At 42.1% G+C, this 22,088-nt stretch overlaps 3 protein-coding genes across 3 annotated transcripts in view; 2 read left to right on the top strand and 1 right to left on the bottom strand.

Moving 5' to 3' along the window:
- Positions 1 to 22,088, bottom strand: part of LOC309878507 (L-lactate dehydrogenase A chain) — a 246,290-nt gene that overhangs the window by 74,559 nt on the left and 149,643 nt on the right. The window lies entirely within an intron of this gene.
- LOC309879158 (serum amyloid A protein) lies at positions 2,544 to 4,575 on the top strand. Its single transcript, XM_082762546.1, has 4 exons — positions 2,544 to 2,580; positions 2,935 to 3,064; positions 3,782 to 3,920; positions 4,369 to 4,575. Exons 2-4 carry the CDS (start codon positions 2,962 to 2,964, stop codon positions 4,508 to 4,510), a joined length of 384 nt encoding a protein of 127 aa, XP_082618672.1. The 5' UTR covers positions 2,544 to 2,580; positions 2,935 to 2,961; the 3' UTR covers positions 4,511 to 4,575.
- Positions 4,717 to 14,696, top strand: SAAL1 (serum amyloid A like 1). Its single transcript, XM_082762728.1, has 12 exons — positions 4,717 to 4,861; positions 4,990 to 5,103; positions 6,371 to 6,454; positions 7,798 to 7,877; positions 8,243 to 8,302; positions 8,566 to 8,681; positions 9,760 to 9,943; positions 10,228 to 10,310; positions 10,443 to 10,631; positions 11,633 to 11,829; positions 12,356 to 12,448; positions 13,026 to 14,696. The coding sequence occupies exons 1-12, from the start codon at positions 4,742 to 4,744 to the stop codon at positions 13,116 to 13,118; spliced, it is 1,413 nt and encodes a 470-aa protein (XP_082618854.1). The 5' UTR covers positions 4,717 to 4,741; the 3' UTR covers positions 13,119 to 14,696.

Raw genomic sequence — 22,088 nt, 5'->3', positions numbered from 1 at the left:
GGGCATATGTGAGAGTTCTAGTGAGCGAGCTCTACCTCAGTTTATAGGAATTATTTTCCAGTCATGACTGACTTTAAATCAAAACAAAAGAGGAGACAGACAGGGCTCTGCAGCCAGCAGAGATGTACTGAAGGGGCATGAGTCATCAGTAGGGTGTGAATAGAGTTGTGGTAAAACTTGGCACTCCAGTCCCTACAGTAACTGTGGTGTTGCATTGGTAGACGTGATTCGTGGGTAGCAAGGGCAAAACAATGGCTCCCTGCTTTTTGTAAGGTTTCCCTTTCTGTTGGGTTAGGGTACAGGTTCTCCTTGTCCCAGATAATTGAATTTAGAGGTACGGCATATAAGAAAATATCTGTCCTTTTGCTCCAGGCCTGTCTATGGAAAATATCTCTTGTTCTCCTTAAGTAAGTTTTTCTTTGGAGGAAGAAGACCAAGACAGACAGCTGCTGGCACTTTATTAACCCAGTTTGTTATTGTACCTCTTTTACCTCATGCCCCTGCTGTTAAACTGCAACTGCTAATTACATGTAAGTGACAGAGTTGTGAACAGAGCAGCAACACCTACCTCTTCTGCAGAGAATTTAAAGAAACTCTGTGATTCAAACTTGTTAAATTGTGTATGAGACTGCACAATGGGAGATGTTTTGCTTGCCTAGTCCAGAGCCTTCTGCAGAAGAAACTTGTTAGTTGTTATTAAAAGGGAAGTAAGCACCAAGCACTTCTTGAGTAGATCCCTAACCAAGAGTAGGACAGTGAGTAAACAAACTATGAACCACATCGATAGGGCTTGACAGTTGATATGGCAGTCTTAAAATGTAGCAGAGATGTGGCTATATGGGTTTGAACTTCTCCTTTGGTAGAACATTTATTACTGCATTAAAACCTCTCCTTCCTTTAGCCTCCTTGAGCCCCACAGAGCTGTTGTTGCAGCAGGATGGCTGAAAGTCCCTTGAGAGGAATCTGTGGGAGCAACCAACAGAAGGACAAACCGTCTAGGCCTTCCTCAGGGTGGCACAAGTATGTGCTATCTTAAAGCAAGGATGTACATGTTCACAGTTTGCTCTTAACTCCATTGTGAAGCAACACTTCCATCAGCTCTGGGATCCATCTTGTCAGCCCAGCACCTACTAGTGCTGGCTATTCCTTGCGGTTCCACACTGTTGGCTAGCTAAGCTCCTCCGTGCTGCTCTCTTGTTCCACATCCTTAAAAAGACAGGGGAAGAAAATATGAAAAACATCTCATGGGCTGAAATAAGGACAGTGAGGTCACTCACCAGTTACTGTAATGAGTATAACAGACTCAGTGTAAGGGAGATTAATATAACTTATTGCCTGTTGGTAACAGACTCGAGCAGTGAGAACTTAAAAGCAAACAAAAAGCGCCTTCCCTTCTTCTACCCTCTCCTATCTCCTTCCCCTTGAGTGGTGCAGAGGAACAGGGAATGGGGGCTGCAGTCAGTCCCTAATGCTTTTTCTCTGCTGCTCCTTCAGGGTCACTCTCTGCCTCTGCTCCCCATGGGGTTCCTCCTATGGGATGCCATGCTTCCTGCACTGATGCTGTGATGGTTTCCTACAGCCAGCAGCTCTTTAGGAACTCCTCCAACATGGCTCTGTACCATGGGATCCATCCCCCAGGAGCAAACTGCTCCAGCACGGGTGCCCTATGGGTGGCAGCTCCCCCCAGACCCCTGCTCCTGTGTGGGCTCCTCTCCACGGGCTGCAGCTCTGACCCGGGGCCTGCTCCTGAGAGGGCTCTCCTTGGGCCGCAGCCTCCTCCAGGCCACATCCACCTGCTCCACCATGGGTCTTTCCACAGGCGAGCTTCTGCTCCAGTGCCTGAAGCACTTCTTCCCCTCCTTCTTCACTGACCTTGGTGCCTGCAGGGCTGTTTCTATGTTTTCTCATGCATCTCTTCCATCTGCTGTTGTGCAGCAGTATTTTTTCTACACCCTTTCCTAAATGCTGCCTCAGAGGCCCAACCAGCGTCGCTCACTGGCTCAGCTCTGGACAGTGGCAGAACCTTTTGGAGCTGATTGGAGCTGGTTCTGGTCTGTCCTGGGACAGCTGCAGGGCTCTGCTCACAGAGGCCACCCCTCAGCCCCCCGGCTACCAAACCCTTGCCACACAAGCCCAATACACTTGTGCACAGAAACAGACCCAATCTTGTGCTCCGAGGTAAATGCAGGTGATCAGGCAGCTTCCCCTACAAGCTCTGTCCTGCACAAGTCCCAAAAAAGCGTGACTGTTAAGTCAGCCATAATACTTCAAACACATAGAACACTTCAGTCCTTGAGGCTGTTTCTCAGTCTGCTTGGTGTGAGGAGCAAATAGTTCCATGGACAGCACCAAAGAAGCACCATACACTCTAAAAAGTTGTGTAACAGGATCCATGAACTTTAGCCAGGACAAGGGCAGGCTTACTGAAATTCTGTGTTGAAATGAATGGTGCTGGGGAATTCCCACCCCTGGGTATTCTGCCCAATTTCCTCTTTCGGGAGCCTGAACCGCTTATAAATACCCTCTCTGAGAGCACAGGAGACAAGCTTCATCTCCTCCTGGCTTTGCCTTTCTGGAGCGGTGAGTGATACTCTGAATTTACAATATGCATGCAGTGTTTTTTTTTCTCTTTTTCTGGGGGAAAGAACTAATGTTTTAGCATGTGGGACTTCTCTGTACTCATGAAAGGAGCTGCAGGGAATGCTAAAACACAAGTGTCTCCTGTCCATCTGTCTTTGTTGAAGAGTCCTGTGTTGAGCTCATGTTTGCACAGGAGGCATCAGTTCTTGTGGGGCAAGAAGTGGGCTCGTGGGCTGGCTGCTAGCACTGGGGTGGCTGCACAACTGCTCCTGCAGCTGCCTGGGCACGGGTATGAATGCTGTGTCAGAAATCTCTATTGAAAGCTCTAAAACTGTTAATCTCTCTTTTTCCCAGCTCCGTGTCACACTTGGACAGGGAACCATGAGGCTCTGTATCTGCTTCGTGTTGCTCGCCGTTATTGTGTGTGCAAGTGCTGACAACCCATTTACACGTGGCGGAAGATTTGTCTTGGATGCAGCTGGAGGTAAGCTGCTCTGTTGCCACAGGTCTTTCCCTCAGGACGCCTCCCCGAGCACGGGTTACATGCAGTCAGTGGGTTCAGCCCTCCAAGCAGGGAGGTCTGCAGCTCCCGATGAGGGACCCCTGCTGGTTGCTGCTGGGAAAGGGCCCCGGTCAGCCCCCGCTGGCACTTTCTGTTGGCAACTCCCGTGCAAAAGCCAATGTGGAGGAGCACCTCTGCATTTCTTTTCCTTGGGCCTTTCTAAGCACAGCACAAAGGATGTGACAGGCCAGAGCTCAGGCTTGGGCGCACCCCTGCAGCCAAACAAGGCACAAGGACTGCAGGAATAGTCACTTGCTCATGGAGAGCTTTTTGTGGACAAGCTGGGGGCACAAACCCTCTGCTGGTAAAGCCCCAAAGTGCAGCCGTGCTTTCTGTGGTGCACAGCATGGAACTGAAGGGCCACTGCCTGCTTGCTGAGCTTCACCTGCCCCTACGGTGCCCCAGCCAAGCCGTGCAATACTTCCATGGCTCCATGAGGGTCTCCCCAAGGAGCCCCCTTTCTTCTGCTTTGCCAACCTCCCCTAGATTAGCAGAAGAGGTTTTTCAAGGGAGCCTTGGGGACACATGCAGCTTTCTGGCCCAGCAGCAGCCTGTGAGCTTCTGGCTGAAGTGGTACTTGGCTGTTGCAGGGACGAGATTTTAAAGTTAACATCGCCTCTGTCTCTCTGCTTTCTTCAGGAGCATGGGACATGCTCAGAGCATACCGGGACATGCGCGAGGCAAACCATATTGGTGCTGACAAATATTTCCATGCTCGTGGCAATTACGATGCTGCCCGAAGAGGACCTGGTGGTGCTTGGGCAGCCAGAGTGATCAGGTAAGGGAGCTTCTCTGGTTGTTAACAGCAAGTTCCTAGGGATCTGGGCATCCCAGTCAGAGTGAAGTCCTTCTTGACACACACACAGCTTTTGTCCCAGAAGGAGAGGGGAGGGGAAGCAGTCGGTGCCTGAGCAGGCTGTCTGCAGATGGAAAGGTGCCTCCCTTCCCACATGGCAGGGAGCCTTTCTTCTCTTCCTGAGCAGGCAGATTTCTTATCTCTGCATTTTTGGTGGAAAAATGCTATTTTTCCTTGCTGGCCCACTTCCTGACATAAGTCACAGGTTCCACCACTGTGCTCAGATAAGGACTTAGCATGTGTCTGCACCAGGTGCTGAGCAGTCCCGCGGAAAACCTAGCGTTAGGCGAGTGAGGAAACGAACACGAAGCGATGCCTGTGAGGGGGGTTTGTGCTGGCTGGTTCACGGGGCCCCTTTTGTTTCCTCCAGTGATGCCCGTGAAAACTGGCAAAGCGGCGTGAGCGGCAGAGGCGCCGAAGACACCCGTGCCGACCAAGAGGCGAACAAATGGGGCCGCAGTGGCGGGGACCCCAACCGCTACAGACCCCCGGGCCTTCCCAGCAAATACTAACGCGCGGTGTGCCCCTTCCCCCTCCCTCACGCCCCCCCAATAAAGAAACCGCCAATATTTCCTGAGCCCTGCCTGGTTTACACTCAAGCGCCTTTTCTGAAGGGTTTGGGGCCGGGGGGGGGTCCCTCGGGGGCGGCGGCGCGGGGAGCTCCGGGCCGCCGGGGGGCGCTGCGCGGCGGGGCCGGCCCGGCCGCCCTCCGCTGCCGCCTCGCTGCTCGCGGGGAGGCCGCCATGGACCGCAACCCCTCGCCGCCCTCCAGCGAGGCGGAGGAGGAGGAGGAGGGCGACGCGGTGGGCAGCACGGTGTACAGCAAGCACTGGCTCTTCAGCATCCTCACCCGCCTCATCGAGGTGCGCCGCGGGGCGGGCGGGAGGCTGCTGGCGGTGGTTTTTCCGCGACCGAAGCGACCTGGGCGGCTGGTGGGGGCGCGCGGTGGCCTTTCCTCACCTACCGTCCCCCCTCTCCCGGTTTCCCTCAGGTCATTAGCCCCGAGAAGACCGAGCCCAGCGCGAACCCTGAGGAAATCCAGACGGAGCTGGACGAAGAGATGGAGAACGACATTTGTAAAGTGTGGGACATGTCGATGGATGAGGTAGGGGCACCGCGGCGAGTGGCTGCTGCCCTGTTGCTGGTGCTGAGCGCCTTCAGTCTAAATCCTGTCCCCAAAAGCCTGGGGAAAGGCTTAAATGTGCTGGGCCAGCTTTCTGATGCAGGTGGTGTTGCTGCTTCCCTGGTTTGGCTGGCAGCATTCTGTGGGTCCTTAAACGGGGCAGGGGTGGTGAACTGGTCTGAAGCAGCCTCATCATGCATTTTGAGACAGCGAGTGCTCTGTGTGTGCTCCTTAAGCCCAGCACTAGATGAAAAGCAGGCCCTTATCTTACATCCCAACTGCAGGGCCCTGTGCTGCTGTCTGAGGATACAAAGCAGGGCTATATGGGAGTGTAAGGGAAACAGCTTGGTCTGCCTGAGCCATCCTCCAGGTGTCCTACAGGTCACACAGTGCTTAGGGTCAGCTGGTGGCAATGGGGCCATATTCACACCTGCTGGTTTTCTATATTACCTGCAGGTGTCGAACTGAAGCCTGGAGTGAATAGACAGCAGCTCAGCTGCACCTGAAGTGAACTCAGCTTGTATTTAGCAACTTGATTACTGATGCTGTCTCTATAATGGCATGTTTTCATCTAGCCATGTTAATGCTAGTAAACGTTTTTTCTGATCAACAAACAGTCTTTTAAAGTTTAGCTTGCAATGGCAATTTAACATATCTTTTTGGTATTTTTCTTAACATTCCCAAATTCTGGAACAAATTCTCAAGTAAGACAAGGATTTATTTGTAGTTCTCTGTTTAAATGTTTCAAGTAAACATGGAAGATGTGTACTTCATTCCCAAACAGAAAACTAATACAGTGATTTAATGAGGTGAAATAATGAGGAGCAGATTTCCTATTTTGTATTCTCTGATCAAGTGCTAATGGTAGTTTTTTTTTTTTTTTTTTTTTTTTTTTTTTAATATATGATGTCACTGCTTGACAAAACAGTATTTGCTGAATTCTGCATGGAATTAGCATGCCTGACCCTTTGTTGAGATAGAGGAAATAGAAACTAAATATGACTGGTTTGTTGTAGAGCCTATCACTGGCATCTTGAATCACTGTATGGGCTTGCTGATCTTCTCTCAGTAAAAAGCAGGAATGGTGGCATAGCACATTATTGGTACTAATTGTTGGTAAATACTTGATCTCTTGTAGTGAGTTTGACGTCTCTGATTCAGTCCTTGAACTATGTGAAAGGGTATGATTTGTGTTTGGAAATTGTAAAATTGGAAAGTCTGTTTACTTTTTCATTCACTTTCTCCACAGGATGTCGCTTTATTTCTTCAGGAGTTCAATGCCCCTGATATATTCATGGGAGTTTTTGCCAAATCCAAGTGTCCTCGCCTGACTGTAAGTATGGGCTGTCAAAAAGCTGTCCCATAATAATAGCAACAGTAAATAACTCTGTACCCGCTTTCCTAAATATCTCCTTCTTCCAGTTGCATTTTTGAATAAGGTAGTGGAACAAAGAGAACACAAAATTTAAAAAATGTTTTTTTTAATATGCATTTTTAATATGGTCCGATCAGTAGGTATTTTGGTGATGCTGAAGGTGTTCTATGTCATTATTGATGAAGGATTAAATGTATGAAACTTAGTTATAAGGCTAGTTCTAATAATAAGTAAGGACTGGTCTGTTTTTTTCCTACTAGCTTGTTCTGTAATTACTATTGAGAAATGGTCACAAATTTGTTTTGTCAGACCTACAAAAGTAACCTTAGCTGTTACGAATCATTGGAAACCAGTCCTTAATGAACTTTTTTTTTTCTTCCCCCTTTGTTTCAATGTCATTGCTTTGCAGCCTGTATTACATAATGCACTAGCATTTAGAAATTAAACCAGGGTTTTCAGCCTTACTTGGTGTTCTTATAACCTATGAAGTTGCCAGAACATTTACGTCAGGAGATGAGTAGAGGCGCACAGGACTTTGAAAGCTCAGTGTTTTGTACTTTGAAAGTGTGACCGAAATTGGGAAGTCAGTTTAAATGGGCTGTCACTAGATATTGTTTGGAATAGCAGCAGCTAGAGTGCCTGGTGTAATTTAGCAGAGGTAGGAGAGTGTTAATAAATGTGCTAACTTCGATTGGTTAGGGTTAATTTCCAAGTTGCTGAAACTGAGTGACTCCTGGAATGTTCTCTATTACCACCAGGCACCTGCAGGTGTTCTAGAGCTCCCTTTGTAGAAGTGTGCATCCTTCTAGTGACTGTCCAACTGTCTGGGCTTGAGTATTTTAATGGGATGCACTGCTTTTTTTTTTTTTTTTTTTTTTTTTTTTTAGGAAGCTCATATTAAGATGTGTTTTTTCTTTAGGAGTAAGCGAGTATATGTAAAGAGGAAAATCATAGGGTGATATTTTTGTTCTTAGGACTCCTTATTGCTTTTATAATAGCGATGCCAGATTTCTAAACAGTATATATAGACAATGCAAGCAGAGTTTCATTTTGAAATATATTTGCTTTTACAGAACATCTTAATTATGCTAAATATCAGAATAGTACTTCTCCTGAGGATCCTTCAGGCTAGTCTAACAGCATACCTTAGAAATATTGCCTAGAAATTGGTAGGACATACGAACTTGGAAGTCAAACTGGAAAGCATCTTTGAACCTTTCTTATTTTTGTCTTATGGTTGTGGAAATAAACTTGTGAACTGTGTTGCAGTTAGTTCATTATACCTTGTTTGGACTTTTCAGGAAATCTGTGTGGGAATATTGGGAAATATGGCCTGTTTCCAAGATATATGCATGTCTATTAGTAAAGATGAGAATCTCGGGTAGGTATATATATGTTTTATATGTGCTTTTCTGGACTCTCACAGTTATGGAATATACATTGTAAAAGGAGCTAAGTTGGTTTGCAGTGCCTTTGTTCACATCTTTTTGTCATATCCTTACTGGTTGAGAAGTATTCAATGAGAAATAGGATGCAGAATATTGGGGTTCTTTTGTAGTCCCTGGTCAAGCTCCCAAATCTTAAATTTCTACATTTGGCAGTCTTGAAATGCTGGTAGTGCATATACAGTCTGAAAAAAAATGGTTTTAATTTTAGAATATGGCTGCAGCTATGAAATTAACCTTTTTGTATATTTTTGAAAAAGATACTTTTTACTAATTCTTACTTTAAATTTTCTATTTAAAGCCAAGTGTTATTGCAACGTTTGTGTGATTCAGATTCTCCAACTCTTCTGGAAACAAGCAGGTAGGACATCTCAGAAATTAATGAATCATTAATTTAGGTAAGCTATGTTCTGAGGCCATGGGGGAAAAATTGACAAGTGGTCTCATTATTTTGAAATTTTCCCATCTTATCCATTTGTCATTTCCACTTTGTTCTGAAATTGATTTGCTGTGGGCTAGATTCCTGTTTTTTGTCACACTATTCTCATTATTTTGGTTTTACACTTGTACTGCTAAGATCAATGAATTGGCTTCTAATTTGTTAAATGGGCAATTCCTGTCTAGGTTGTTGTTAACTTGCCTCTCCCAGCCTGAGGTGGCCAACGTTTGGGTTGAGAGAATCCGAGACAGCCCTTCGGTGTATGACTGTGTTTGCTTTATCATGTCAAGCTCTACAAACGGTGAGTTGCCAAAACAAGTAGAGAATAAGTGGTTTGCAGAAAAAATAAAAAGTGAATTATGCCATTTCAAAGACAAATATTTTCAATTGGGAGTAAAGAATTTCTTTAAAATAAGGTTAAACTCATGATAATTTAATAAGGACACCAAAATAAACTTGTCCGGCCTTTAAGGGTTTGTAAATATATCTAAAGTCAACATGGGAAGTGCATTTAGAAGAATGAGAAAGTTCTGTGGGGGAATTAAAACCAAGTCAAATAGAAGAAATTATTTACACAGTAAAGGAAAGGACACGGTCCTCATTAAGAGATATGCATATGTCATTTTTGATGTTTGAAACAAGACCTGATTTAGATTATTGTTATTATTATTTTAATCAGATATGTATTTTCTGTTTTTAAAACTACCATACTTGAGGAATGTGAATTGGAGGAATAATTCAGTTTCTCTGAGTGGCAGCAGAATAGTGCACAGGCTTTGGGTACGCAGTCAATGGTACAAAAGTCTCTTCTTTTTTGTCATAGCACTAATTTTGCAAAAAAAACAAATCAAGCACCCAATCATGGAAACGTTTTGAGCAGCATTTATTTTTTATGTCCACTCAATTGTAATAGCAGTTGTCATTTGTCTATGAATCCTAATGCTTTAGCTTTTGGAACTTGAAAAATACCAGCTTTTTTGTTTTTTAAATGATGTAATGCTCGTTCCAAGTGAAATCACAGATCTACTTAAGTAAAATGCAGATTAGCAGAAAACTGCATTAGGGACAAATCTTGGCATGTTTTATTTTGGAAGCAGAAGTTATGGCTTTTCAGGAACTTCAGGTCTCTTTGAAGAAAAAAGTTTTGTTTTATAATTAATAAGGTAGAATGTGTCAGTGGACTTGTCAGCAGTCCCTGTTCTTCAATCTCTCCACCACATTTATGCCCCTAAAAAGTAATGAGCACAGGAACCGTTAGTAGATCATGAGTGAAACTAGTATATGTCAACACTGAATTTACTCTGATACTTGTATATGTTAGCATTCTGTAAACTAATTTTTGCTCTTTTCTTGAATTTGGTACGTTCTTTTGCGTGCAGTTGAATTGCTGGTAAAAGTGGGTGAAGTTGTGGACAAACTCTTTGATTTAGATGAAGAGCTAATGTTAAACTGGATTAAAAGTGGCACGTGTCAGTCTGTGGGACCGTCTGTAGATGATTCCCCTGAAGAACTTCCAGATTTTAAGATTGTGCCTTGTATACTTGAAGCAGCCAAACAAGTCCGGTAAGTGAGATTTCTTTATGGTATCGAGGCTGGGGAGTCTTCTTGTAACCTCGTTAAGGCTTGTCTCTGAAACTCTTGATTTTTAGCGGGAGCTACATGGTTTGCCAGATCCCTACAACACGTGTGCTTGCACCTACCATTTGAAATGAGCTAACTAGCTTGTTAGCAAAGAGCATGGCAGACTGCTGATGGTCTGTTGTGCATCTAAAATATGTAGAGAATAATGAGATAATTCAGTAATCATATCTTTAACTTGGCTTTGTTTCTTGTTTTGTTTCCTGTAGCTCAGATAATCCGGAAGGACTTGATGTTTATATGCATATCTTGCAGCTCCTAACCACGGTGGATGAGGGCATTCAGGCTATTGGTAAGACACTTGAATTGCTACATATGATGGGAGTAAGAATGACAGTAACTTCTAGATCATCAGATATGGGAAGAAAAACAGTTCATGTACCTAGATTAAATTTGGTGGTTTTTCTTTTTTTTCTTTCTCAAGTGCAGGCTCCTGATGGAGGAAAAGAAACTTGGAGTTTGCTTTATGACCTAGTTTGCCATGAACTCTGTCAGCCAGATGATCCACCAATCATTGTGCAGGAGCAAAAAACTGTATTGGCCTCTATTTTGTCGGTGCTATCTGCTATGTTTGCTTCACAGACAGAACAAGAATACATCAAGATGAGAAAAAGTAAGCCATATTTTTTTCTGTTCTCCTTTTTTTTTTTTTTTTTAAATTAATTTATAATTGATATGAGGTGAAAGATGGTTAGTTTATTACTGTTTTCTAGAGGTTAGTTCAGAACATAGAATTCAGATACATGTTTGAATACAGTACAAGGCACCTTACTTGTGACTCAAAAAATCATAGCTAGCTCAAAGTTCTGGTACTGGATACTTCTGAAGAGTTATGGTAATGGAATCTACAGATTCTGTTCAGTCTTCTCCACTGTCTAAATGCATGAAAACTGCAGAATCTGTCTTCGCGAAAACATGAGGTCTTGCTAGTCATTTTTTTTTTCTAGAAGGGAAGATTCTTTTCTTAAATCCATCTTTATTATTTGTTACTTTTCAGTCCATTTAGAAGTCTTTAGAATTACAAGTTTACCTTGGGAATGTGAGTCATCTGTGGTTATCAAATAGGGTTATCTGGATGCACCTTTACCATGCTAGCTTCTCTTTTCCTTTTTAAAGGTGCTAAGTCTGACTGCCAGCAAGGTCTGGCTGCCTTTAGATTAGGTTCTAGTTTAGTATAGCAGAGAGGTAAAAGTGGGGAGGGAATGTTGCAGAGAGCCCTGATCCTTACTTTCCCTGCCACTTCTGCAGCTGAGCCTGCACAAATTATCTGTCCTCCCAGAAGGTGAGAAGTGGCTTTGTTTTCTTCTTGCTCGCAGGGCTCTAGAAAGAATTGTGCTTGCTCTAGGTTACCACTAGAAATGTTTTCTTTCTATTCCTTACCAGCAGTGTATAATTTTAATAGGTACAGGTTAGATCGCAGTAAAGAAGTACTTGTTTTTTCTGCTGTTCCACGTTTTTTTAAGTCTTTGATTAAAAACAAAAACACTGTCAGAATATACATTCCTTTAGCTTTTGTATAAAATATTCTCATCTGTTTCAAAATTCTAGTTCCTTGGTAGGATTGTGGAAAAAAATTCAGTGTTAAACTTCCACTTTCTTGTTACTTTATATCAGATATGCCTCTGATTGGGAGCTTGATTCGTATTTTACAATACATGGAGGGCTGTGGGAAGAGATCTGTTGATAACTCAAAGGAATCTGAACAAGAAGAGACTGGAAAAGGTGACCTAAATGAGGAAGATTTTCACTTGAAAATTTTGAAGGATATTTGCTGTGAATTGCTTTCCAATATGTTTCAAGAACTGACCAAGGTAAGAATAAACAAAGTTTGAAGAGGGATTTCAGCAGGATGGGTAAGGAAAAAAAAAGTTACTATTAATTGGACGTTTCTCTGAGCAACTGAAATTGCGTGTTGGAAATTCATTAAGGAATTGATCAGAAAGTCAGCAGCAACATGTATCAGATGGCACGGACACAGGTTTTCAAAATTATGTACCATCAGGGCCAAGATTCTGTATATTCAATTTTTCAGGTGTATGTTGCCAATTCCTTTTGAATATAAGTTAGTTTAGGAAAGACCATCAACCCCTATATAAATTGATCTTCTCAGCTGGACTTTTTTTTATGGGAGAATTCAGAAGAAGAGACTTTTGAGGTGTTAGTTTTCACACCTTTTCTAATTAATGTCTGGAATTGTCTTAGAACTGTACATTCTACTTCCTTGTGGTTTCACCTGTTACGAGAACAAAGCGCTGCAGCCACTGTGTGCGCAACTTTGAGTTTTTCTTTGACAACTGCTCGTGACATGCTAGTTGTATTTCTCACTTTATTTTCCAGGAAAATACATTAGAAGGACTAAACCAGGGACATTTAAATGAACAGACATGTTCGTGTGCATTCCAGAACCTCTTGCCACTCTATTTTGCATCAGTGAGTATATGACAAAGTATATAAGGTGGCTAAAAAATACTATTATTGCAAGGTCTTTTGGAGACAAGTGTAAAACAGCATTAGGACAGAATTCTTCGGACACATGTAATGTACCACTTTAGACAGTCTTACCCTCCCCTTCTGGCTTGCTTCAGCCAGAGCTTTGCCTCCATCATCAACTGATAAAAGGTCTAACTGTGCTGAAATGAATGAACAACTCAAATTTTATGTCAGCTGAGAAGTTGCCCTGTATGGTTTTATAGAATAATTAATAATATTTTGCATAGGAAGCTTTTCTTTATGTACTTTTACATGATAAAATAAGAGGCTGGGGAAGGCAGTGGTTCAAATCTTAGACCGAGTGAAACTGTGGAGTTGAGGAGGAAGCTATCTACCGTGGAGCATTTCTCATTATTCTTTACAATGGCTACTGCTGGCTGCTGTGGCTGGGAAGATGGAGTAGAGAGACCCTTAAACTGACTATAAGAATTCTGCGTTCCATGCAAGTTAATATTTTGTATTTTTGTTTGTTTGTTTTTTATTGTGTGTGTGTGTGTGTTTGTGATTTTAATTCCAGGTGGAGAGTTTCCTTGAAGTTCTGCGTGAGGCTGATCAGACACTTGCTGAAAATCTAGAAAAACGTTTCCCAAGCCTGAAGGTCCACACCTAAGACTGTACATGAAATACTTTCCTTTTTTGGAATGAAGATTTTTGACTGTTCATTACAGTGTTGCAGAAATCAGTTTTTCAGTAAATGTGAAAGAATGAGTTAGCCTCCGAACCAACAGGTGGCTTTTAAGAAATATTCCAGTTAGACCTGATTAGACTAGGGATAATCTGGTCTGCATGGGGAAGGAAACTGTTGTAAATTCAGTTCTGCACCTTCCATCCTGTTTGCTCTGGTGACGAGAGACTGTTGATTTCTAGTTGCTCTTTTGTGGAGTAGTGTTGTTTGAATAACTCCTGATCTTGTGCTTTTTAACATATGTTGAAACAACAGAATGGATGAAATGCACAGAGTTGTTCTTAACGTGATGATGGCATTTTCCAAGTTGCTGCTAGCAGGAGGAAAATTGATCAGGAAATCTCAGATATCCTTTGGCTAAGCACCTTCATGCACCTGATGAAAACAGTTAAATTACACAGAGGAGAGGGGTTTCCTTTTTTTTCTTTTTTTTTTTTCTTTTAGATCACATCAGTACCTTGAGCAGGTATTTTAACAGATGTTTCATCCCGCACCTCTAAAATCTTTACCTGTCTTTGATTGAAGCATTTTTTGCCCGGCGGCTCTGAGTTATGACATCTAGGCCCAGCACATTTCAAAGGATTTGAGAATGTGGTTACCAAAGGACTGTGCTGCAGCTTCCAGCCCTGGCAGCCAGCTACCCAAAGTTAAGAGTTGTAGGATGGCTTGGATTTAATCCTTGGCATACTTGCAAACTTTTTGCTTTTTTAAAGCAGCAAGTACTTCAGTTTAGGAAGACAACATGTATCAGACAGTTCTTTCCTCATTCACATGTTTTATGAGTCATCTGTGAATGGCATTAGAAATGCCATGCTAGCCTGACTTTTCAGGGGAGTTAAGATGTTAAGTCAATTGCAGTCAGTTAATTCAGTGTACGGAGTCTTCTAAAATGCCACTTCTAATCACATTACATTTTAACTACACTACATTGTTATATCCCTGCATGCAGTGCCGCTAATATTCTTTTCTCTGTGTGTGAGCAGCACATCAGCTCCAGCTGTTGCTATAAAGCAGAGTGCAAAGCAATTGGTCTTCATCAGCTTTGGGATGTAAAGGAAAAGTGGAAAACAGAGCATAGGGAATAACTTAATACCATTATGCACACGTTCCCTCGTTCCCCATGTTTTTTATAGGTTTAAATGTTGTGCTGGGCCCTGTTCTGTTTGCCCTGAGTTACCTGTACATGTGGTAAAATACAGTATCTGTATGTATATATAGCCTTTTCATCCAAACTTCTAGTTTTCAAAAAAGTACAATTTAATCTTTTCCTTGTGCTGCCAGAAACTTCTTAGTTGTTGGCAGGGGACTTAGAATTTAAAAAGTCTGACTTTTGTCACCAAAAAGAATTGCAGTGGTTTCTATCAATTTTTGTATGCTGTGTTTACTGGAGAAAACTGGTAACTGTGAATAGGATGACAGCATTTTTCTTACTACTTTGACATTTTTGGATATTTTCTTAAACCTACAGATTTGTAATAAAGTTTCTTTAAAAAAAAAAAAAAACACAAACAAACAACACTGTATGCTTTTATTCCTTCTAAGTGTCAATTAAATTTGTTTTCTGAGCTACTGGAAATGTCTGTTGCTGTCTTGAAAATGTCATTTTTAAAAGGAAAATTGAGCCTCTTCATACTGTCATTGTGCTGTAAAATATATTGTCCTTTATTTAATAATCATTTTAACTATTTTGTGTTTCCTGTGCTTGGCCACTGTTGTGGTCTGGAAGTAAAGGTCTCTCTCATCCGGTTGCTAGCTTTTCTGGACTTCGTTTGTCCCCAGATGTATTGTACGTATCTTTACAGTAGCCCACTACAGTTGAGAACTCATTCTGATTTGCATTTCTTGAGGTTTCGTGGTTTCCAATAGTGGTTTAATGTACCAAGAAGGTGAGACATCATCTGTGTAGTTTACCTGTATTTGGTTCCTTCTAATTTACCGTACACAAGTGCCTGTTGTTGGCTGACTGTTAAATGTGGTCTTGCGAATTATGAGTGGGTGAGATGTGCCATTTCCCTGATATTACTTTTTGAGTTGGATGCTACCTAATGCCTGTTGTGTAGTAGTCGATCAAGTGGATGATTTCAATGCATGGCAAACCAACTGGGTCCCACCCTCCACTCTTCTGCAGTAGAAGAAGCTGTAGGAGCTTTCATCAGCCTTGCTTCAGCAGAATGATAACTCAAGTATGCTGGGAATGTTTGTCCTTGATAAGTGGAATGGAGATGGAATTCCCCACTTGCCCCACCAAACAGCTGCAACCTGTGCTAAACGGGTGAGACAGAGCAAGAGGTTGGTGCCAAATCCTATGTATGCAAGGGAAATGTGCAATGTGTTTGGCATTCACATGTGGAAGAAACTGCTCATAGGTGTCAGATGTGTCTGGCAATGGTGCCCATGTACTACATCAGCCTGCCAGCAGAGATCTCCCTGAGCTTGTGCTTCATGAACGTAATATGCCTGTTCAAACTATAAAGGTGTTGTTTTTTTTTTCTCTCTTTTTTTCCTCCTTTGTTCCCTCTCCTAGCCATGCTTTGACACTGGCTTGCAAGCCAGATCTCTCTGGGTTAGTCGGTTCAGAACAGATCTATCTGTAAAATCAGGAAAGCAGCTTTCTTGCAGACCAAAGACCTGATTTACTTCCATAGCATCCTTCCTCTGTGGAAAGTACTTTTCTCTGCCTTCTGCAGGGTTCCAAATGAGAAGTAGGTATGCAAAGTGCTGTATGAAGGTAATGGGAGCCTGGTCCTGCTTAGACTGAGCTGGATGTGAATGGTGGTATGAGAACACCTAGAAAGGAGAGGTAGAAATCAGACTGCAAGGGCTTTTTGTTAGGTCTGCATAATAATTTCTTTCAAAGATAGGATTATAACATTATTTTGACTCCTGTTTTGTATGTGTTGCATCTTAATAGTGACTGTTTTCTGATGGGACAAAGCAACATCTGCTCCCTTGATGGTGTAAGGGGCTTGCTGCTGTTCACATCCTTGTGCTTTGCCCAATATTTTTGTCACAGACCTGCCACTTCTGGTAGACTAAACCAAGAAGCCTAGTATGCCGAGAAATCCTTTTTTATAGTATTCAAGTATTCTTATAACTGCTATGGTGATTCCCTTTTCTATAAGATTGTGCATTGCTGATACTGATTTATTATAACCACATTGGTTGTAACTAAGCCAAACACACACGCGTGCACACAAAATTTAAAATCTGTTTTTAAAAGTCAACTGTCTTCATAGTTTATGATAGTGACATGAAAAGGTATGGTACCTTACAGTGTCTTTGTTTGATTGTATTGAAATCTGGGCTCTTTTTGGATTATTTTGGATTACTAACCACAGATTATTTTGGCCGTTCACTGAGTTAGAGTTGTAAAGGCAGCAGCACCTCCATGATATTTTCATTCAAAAAATTATTTCTGTTTCTAGAGCAGAATCACTTGGTCACAGCAGTTCCACAGCAAAACCTTTACTTTCAAAAATAATATTAAAAAATCAATTTTTCCTTTTTAATGCTTGCTGTTTACTTATTTTCTGTTCTAGATGATGATGAAATTCACATGCTGTGCTGAATTCAATGATAAAGGAAGAACCTATTACACCTGAGGCAAGGACCAGTCTGCTGTAATACACAATTTCTCAAAAATCCTTACTGTGAAGGCAAAACAAAGCAGTGAGCAGCTGCGTGTTTGCTCCTCAGTTGCAGCCATGTGCATCAGTCATGCCGTTAGTGTGCCCATCAGTTGGAGCTGATAAGCCGTGTGCTAAGCAAACCTGACATGATAAGGTTGGTAAAATAAACCAGGTTATTTCCGACAGCTATGAACAGAGGTTTTGCACTGAGAAATACTGTTCCTGTTCCTCCTTGCTTCCCTGATTCAGTGACTCACCTCTATATTCTGTTCCAAACAAAATTGATTTTAAAGGCAAAGAGCTAGCATCTAAGATTGGTAAGAGGAAAAGTTCTCTTCTGAATTGTCATGGTGAAGAAAATGAACAAACCTATGGAAAACCCTCTGGGGTTCTTTGTGCTTGCTTGCTTTTTTCCAGTTCAGATCTTTGGGAGTTAGCTGCCTGGCCTCATGATGAGCAGCAGCAAAGTCTCAGAGCTGAATTTTATAAAAAGATGCAAACGAGTTTGCTTGAAAAGGTAACAGTGGTAGGATGTGAGGAGGAGGAAAGCAGTAATACTAGAGAAAGAAAAAAAGAGATGAAGGGATACTGTAGAAGGAAATAAAACAGGAAAAGAAAAAAAAAAGAATTATGACATGAGGAAAAAACTGACTAATTGTTATGTTGAAGGAGGAAAATATTAAATATCAGTAATAATGATAGGATTCTAGATTTGTCCAGGTGGAATATCTAATGTGTGGTCACCTATCAAAAAGGTGTCATGTTCATTATATTTTCTGTTTTCAAAGCTGAATCTTTGTAGTTTTCCCTGCTTGCACAGCAACGAGACAAATTTAAGGTGAAGTCTCCACAGCAGGTGGGCAGGCTGATGTTGCTTCATTTCCTCTGGTTTTGCTGGCTGGCTGAGGCATCGAGGAGCAGAGCTGCTCACAGTGGAGGGGAGGTGGTTTCAGGTGTTGTGTGCCCCTGCATCGCACACACCTTGCATCTGCTAGAGGTGAGCTCCAAAAGCATAGCTGTGCAGGGGTGATGCTCATGATGCACTTCATTCTGAGCAGAGCACAGCAGACTGCAGCAAACACCTGGTTTTGATAATTTGTTGGGTATCAAGGGGCAGGGACCTGTTTTCACTTGAGGAGACCAAAACCCTGCACAGTCTGCAACGCCAGGCGCTATGAGTACAAATCTTCACTTCTGTATTTGACTTCAGTGTTTATATGTTTAAACATTAAAAAAACAAAACAAAACAAACATGTTTACCCCAAATTAAAAACTCCGTATGACCAATGTATTCTACAGGGATTAAAATCCAAGTCTGAATGTCCATGGTACTTTGTTCATGCACGTAGCATAGACATGGTGACAGTCTGCAGGTTTGTGCCTGTAATTAACATCGTCCTGTGTCGTTGGCACACCTGCATGTTTTGTCCCTTTATCCACTTTCTAAGGAAATCTTAGAAAAGCAAATGCACCTTGATGTTCTTCTGTGTTGCAATGGTGGCTGTTATTTATTCTGTGCTTTAGGTTATGCAAACTTCATTTTAATTTTGCAGTGAGCTTGTATCAATATTATTTTTGTTGTCGTGCACATCGTTTTTGGTGACAACCCTGTTTAAAGAAGTTGTAACTTTAACAAGCCATCTGTTAACCTTTCAGAGAAAGGAAGTGCTTTTGTCAGTTACTCTAATGAAATTGCAAAAATCATTTCCTGGTCTCTAGTTGTAGCCCAGTCATCCTATCTTCTGTCAATAGGAGGATATTGAAACATACAGGAGAATACATGCACGCTTTAATCCCACCTTGTGATATAGCCACAGTGCTGTATTTTAGTGCGTCACATTATAATTAGCTAGTGATGTCAACGGCTTTTATCTTCCATTACAAGTTCTCTGTATTGCACAAAATCTCTTATTCTACATGAAAGAGTTTCCTTATCCATCGGGTAGGCAAGCTGGGCACAAGAACCGCAGGAAGATCTCTTGGGTTCCTGCCAGCCTTATTAGTAAAGATTCTGATTTCATGAGTTAAGAGGGTAGAAAGGAAGGAAAATCATGTCAGCTTAGGTAGGAATAAACAAAACTGCAAAATAACTCCATTTCCTCCTTTGGGATGAGGCTGGATGGAAGGAGGAGAAACAGTGGATAGAAACATTTGGAGTAATGGGAAAAATTAATGATGAAAGCATGGGAAATTGCCTAGTGAGCTGTAAAGTGATGTCAAGTCTGAGGAAAGGCTTTGAGGCATCAAAATATGTTGGCATTGAGCAATCTGAGCTGTTCGTGTGGAGAAAATCCCAAGCACAAATGAAGGGAAAATTTGTCCTTTTCCTTTTCATCCTCTAAGAGAAGATTTGACAACTCCTGAAAGAAAGGAGGAGATGTGTACCCAAGACCGTGCCATGGTTTGGCTCTAGAGTGGGGTTGAAGTTGCACAGTGTGTGTGTTCAAGTACAAGGGATCAAACCCAGAAGAAGTGGCTGGGGTAGCCCAAGAGGAAACTCGTTGCAGACTTGCTCCTTATCTGGCCTCCCTGGGTGCCGGAGCAGGTGGGTGAGGACAGCCCCTGGCGCTGTGGTGGATGACGGCAGTGTGGGTGCCTCTTGGAGCCCACCCCTGTGCTTCCCTTGTGCCCAGTGCTCTCCAGCAATGAAGAGCTCATGTTTATAATTGGGTCTTTTATCACTATGCTCTCTCTAACTTGCTCTAGCAGATCTGTAGCCAACTCTTGTGATGGCAGTGCGGGAGTGAAAAGAGGCTTCCCTGTGTGTTTTACTGGGAGGGATGATGGAGTCAGGCTGGTTCTAGATATATCCCTCTGAGCTTCGCTGGGCTTTTGGTAGACCTAAGCATGTGCCAGTTACTCTCTTGTAGTTATCACCACCCCTCTGGTCCAGGTGTGGGTTTTTTGTAAAATAAAATGGTCGTGGTTAATGAAACTCAGGTAAAAGTGAAAATGTTAACATTCTCACCCAAAGCAACAGACTGAACAGTTGTGTTAAAAAATAACCACAGGGCTGTACCACACTTGTCAGCTTCTGCATTGGAAGAGCACTTAATACTACACACACTGTTGTCTGTGTGGCAGACTTCTTTTTTATCCTTCTGGTCCATAGTATAAAGTTTGAGAATGCTTTTTGAAAGGAGCTGCTGAATGCAACATGGCGTGATGTGGGTGTGCTTGCAGGGAAAGGAGCTGCTTTCATGATCTAACTAACTGGTTGTTCTGCTGATTCCTGAGTTTACTCAGACTTAAAAGAAGTAAATGTAATTACATTAAACAAAGCTTTTTCCTTCCCACATGTGCTTTGGTCCATTTGCTGCTTCTGGGAGACAACAGCAAGCTTATGAATAACAAGTGCAATCTATTTTTATTTATTTTTTTGACCTGTGGCAAGAGGCTGGCAGGAGAAACATTATGCACAGGTGCAGCATGTTCATGGGATAAGAGGAAGAGGTTACAAGGGTGTTTGAAATGCATTATTTGAATGTGTTCTTTGAATGTAAATCTCTATGTTAAGTTGGTAAAAGGATAAAACTGTCAAGATTTTGGTGTTGCCAGTTGCAGATCAAGATCATTTTGACAAAATGTGGCATTGTTTGATCTGAAGCCTTGACAAAACAGAGGGAAGAGTTAAAAGGATTTGAATTCAGTTCTTGGCTATTCCAAAGGCTTCTATTTAGCTGCCGTGAGCTGGGTAACCTTTCAGTGCCTTGCGACGTGGATCAGCAGCCCACTGGGATTCAGTGTTTTCCTGCCAGCCAGGAGTGACAGCCTGTTCAGTTGTACTGCTCAGCTATCTGCCTGTCTCATTTTGAGAGCATAATCACACATTTAAAGTCGTTTCTGTGTCTGGTCGCAAATGGAGAGCTCCACTTAAAAACACAGCCTTGCCCAAATGTGAGCCTTCTAGAAATTCATTCTAGACTGTACCTTCTTTTTTTGTCTGTATTAACGGGGTAAGTGAAAATATGTGGGGTGAAAAAGCTCAATTAAGAAATGCCAAAGCTATCTAATGCCTTTTGTCCTCTGGAGCAATTCTCCCATCGAGTTGAAAGTAAAGATGACTAAACACAATTTGTTCTTGACTAAAAAGTAGATTTAAGAAAAAGCAAATGCTTTCCCAGGGAACTTGCTAGATATTAAAACCTAGTTTGACTCATCTAAAACAAACTTTTTTCTCCCATCTTTTCACTCTGAAAATTAGTACTCTTTTTGCCCATCCCTAGCTCTCTTCCATATAATTCCTAAAGATAATATGAATGGGAGAGAGATTTAGTGTTTGTCAGTTCACAAAGTATTCTACTTGAATTTCACCAAGCTCTGCTTGCACAAATGCATCTTTGTTAAACCTTCTTTAGCCTGTTCTGGTCTACACTGGCATGCTCACAGTTACGTGCCTGCTCACAATTTACCACCCTAATCTTTTATCCATTATTCTAGTTGCTATTTAACTAATGCTTTTATCCTTGAATATTCTTATCATGTTGTATTTCTCTGAAGCTATATTTTTCACCAAGTGTTACCAAAAGCAAGACTCTCTAATCAGACAGATGAAGCTCATTAGTGGTATATTTTCAAAGAGCCTTTTTTTGATGCAAACTAATTAATTTTGACCCATTGCAAAATTGTCCTAACTGTAATGGGAGCTAAAATCTAATAAGATAAAAGAAACTGAGATGGAAAAAAACAGCCGTCACGAGAACACAGCACAATGAACAGCTTCTGCTAATCTTGGAAATGATGATCTGTTTTACAGCTCTGAGGCTGAACGTTTTACAATTGCCAGTGTGTTTGAAGTCCCTATGGTGAATTGGCGGTTTTACGTTGCTGGTTTTCATCCTTAATGCAGAAGGTAACTGTGATTTAATTTACTTTGTTCACACTGACCAGTGGTCAGTGTTAGTGTTCAGACAGAAGCTGCCCTCCATGGTTTGTTCTGCTGTGTGAACAGGAGCGTTGCAGAGGATGGGCAGGGCTCTAAAGTGCCTTGGCTGAGAACAATCCTTCAAGCTCATTTCACTTTGAAACAAGAATGGACCATTAAAAACAAAAAATGGCAAGGAAAGAAAAGTCTGGCCACGTTCTCAGTTTCAGAAAGGCTGGTTGTTGTTTTCAGCAAGGAGGTAGAGAATACAAAAACTTTAACAATGTCGTCTGATTAGTTTAACCTTAGAGTCACTTCCTGACTTTCCTTGGCCTTTCTGTGTTTAAGATGAGTGAAAAAGATTGAATGTAGTCTTCCTGCTTCTTACTTTCAACAAATTTA

This window comes from Aythya marila, assembly GCF_965140915.1.
Source record: "Aythya marila genome assembly, chromosome: 5".
In the NCBI taxonomy this organism is placed as follows: Eukaryota; Metazoa; Chordata; class Aves; order Anseriformes; family Anatidae; genus Aythya; species Aythya marila.
Note: the sequence above shows the minus strand (reverse complement) of the source record. Positions and strands in the feature narration are given on the sequence as shown.

What these genes read in the sequence shown, in the direction of transcription:
- SAAL1 (XM_082762728.1), top strand. Translation starts at nt 4,742, where the DNA reads ATGGACCGCAACCCCTCGCCGCCCTCCAGCGAGGCGGAGGAGGAGGAG. An exon ending in GGGACATGTCGATGGATGAG is followed by an intron (nt 5,104 to 6,370) that starts GTAGGGGCACCG and finishes CTTTCTCCACAG; the next exon opens with GATGTCGCTTTATTTCTTCA. An exon ending in CCAAGTGTCCTCGCCTGACT is followed by an intron (nt 6,455 to 7,797) that starts GTAAGTATGGGC and finishes TGGACTTTTCAG; the next exon opens with GAAATCTGTGTGGGAATATT.
- LOC309879158 (XM_082762546.1), top strand. Translation starts at nt 2,962, where the DNA reads ATGAGGCTCTGTATCTGCTTCGTGTTGCTCGCCGTTATTGTGTGTGCA. An exon ending in TGTCTTGGATGCAGCTGGAG is followed by an intron (nt 3,065 to 3,781) that starts GTAAGCTGCTCT and finishes TGCTTTCTTCAG; the next exon opens with GAGCATGGGACATGCTCAGA. An exon ending in TGGGCAGCCAGAGTGATCAG is followed by an intron (nt 3,921 to 4,368) that starts GTAAGGGAGCTT and finishes TGTTTCCTCCAG; the next exon opens with TGATGCCCGTGAAAACTGGC.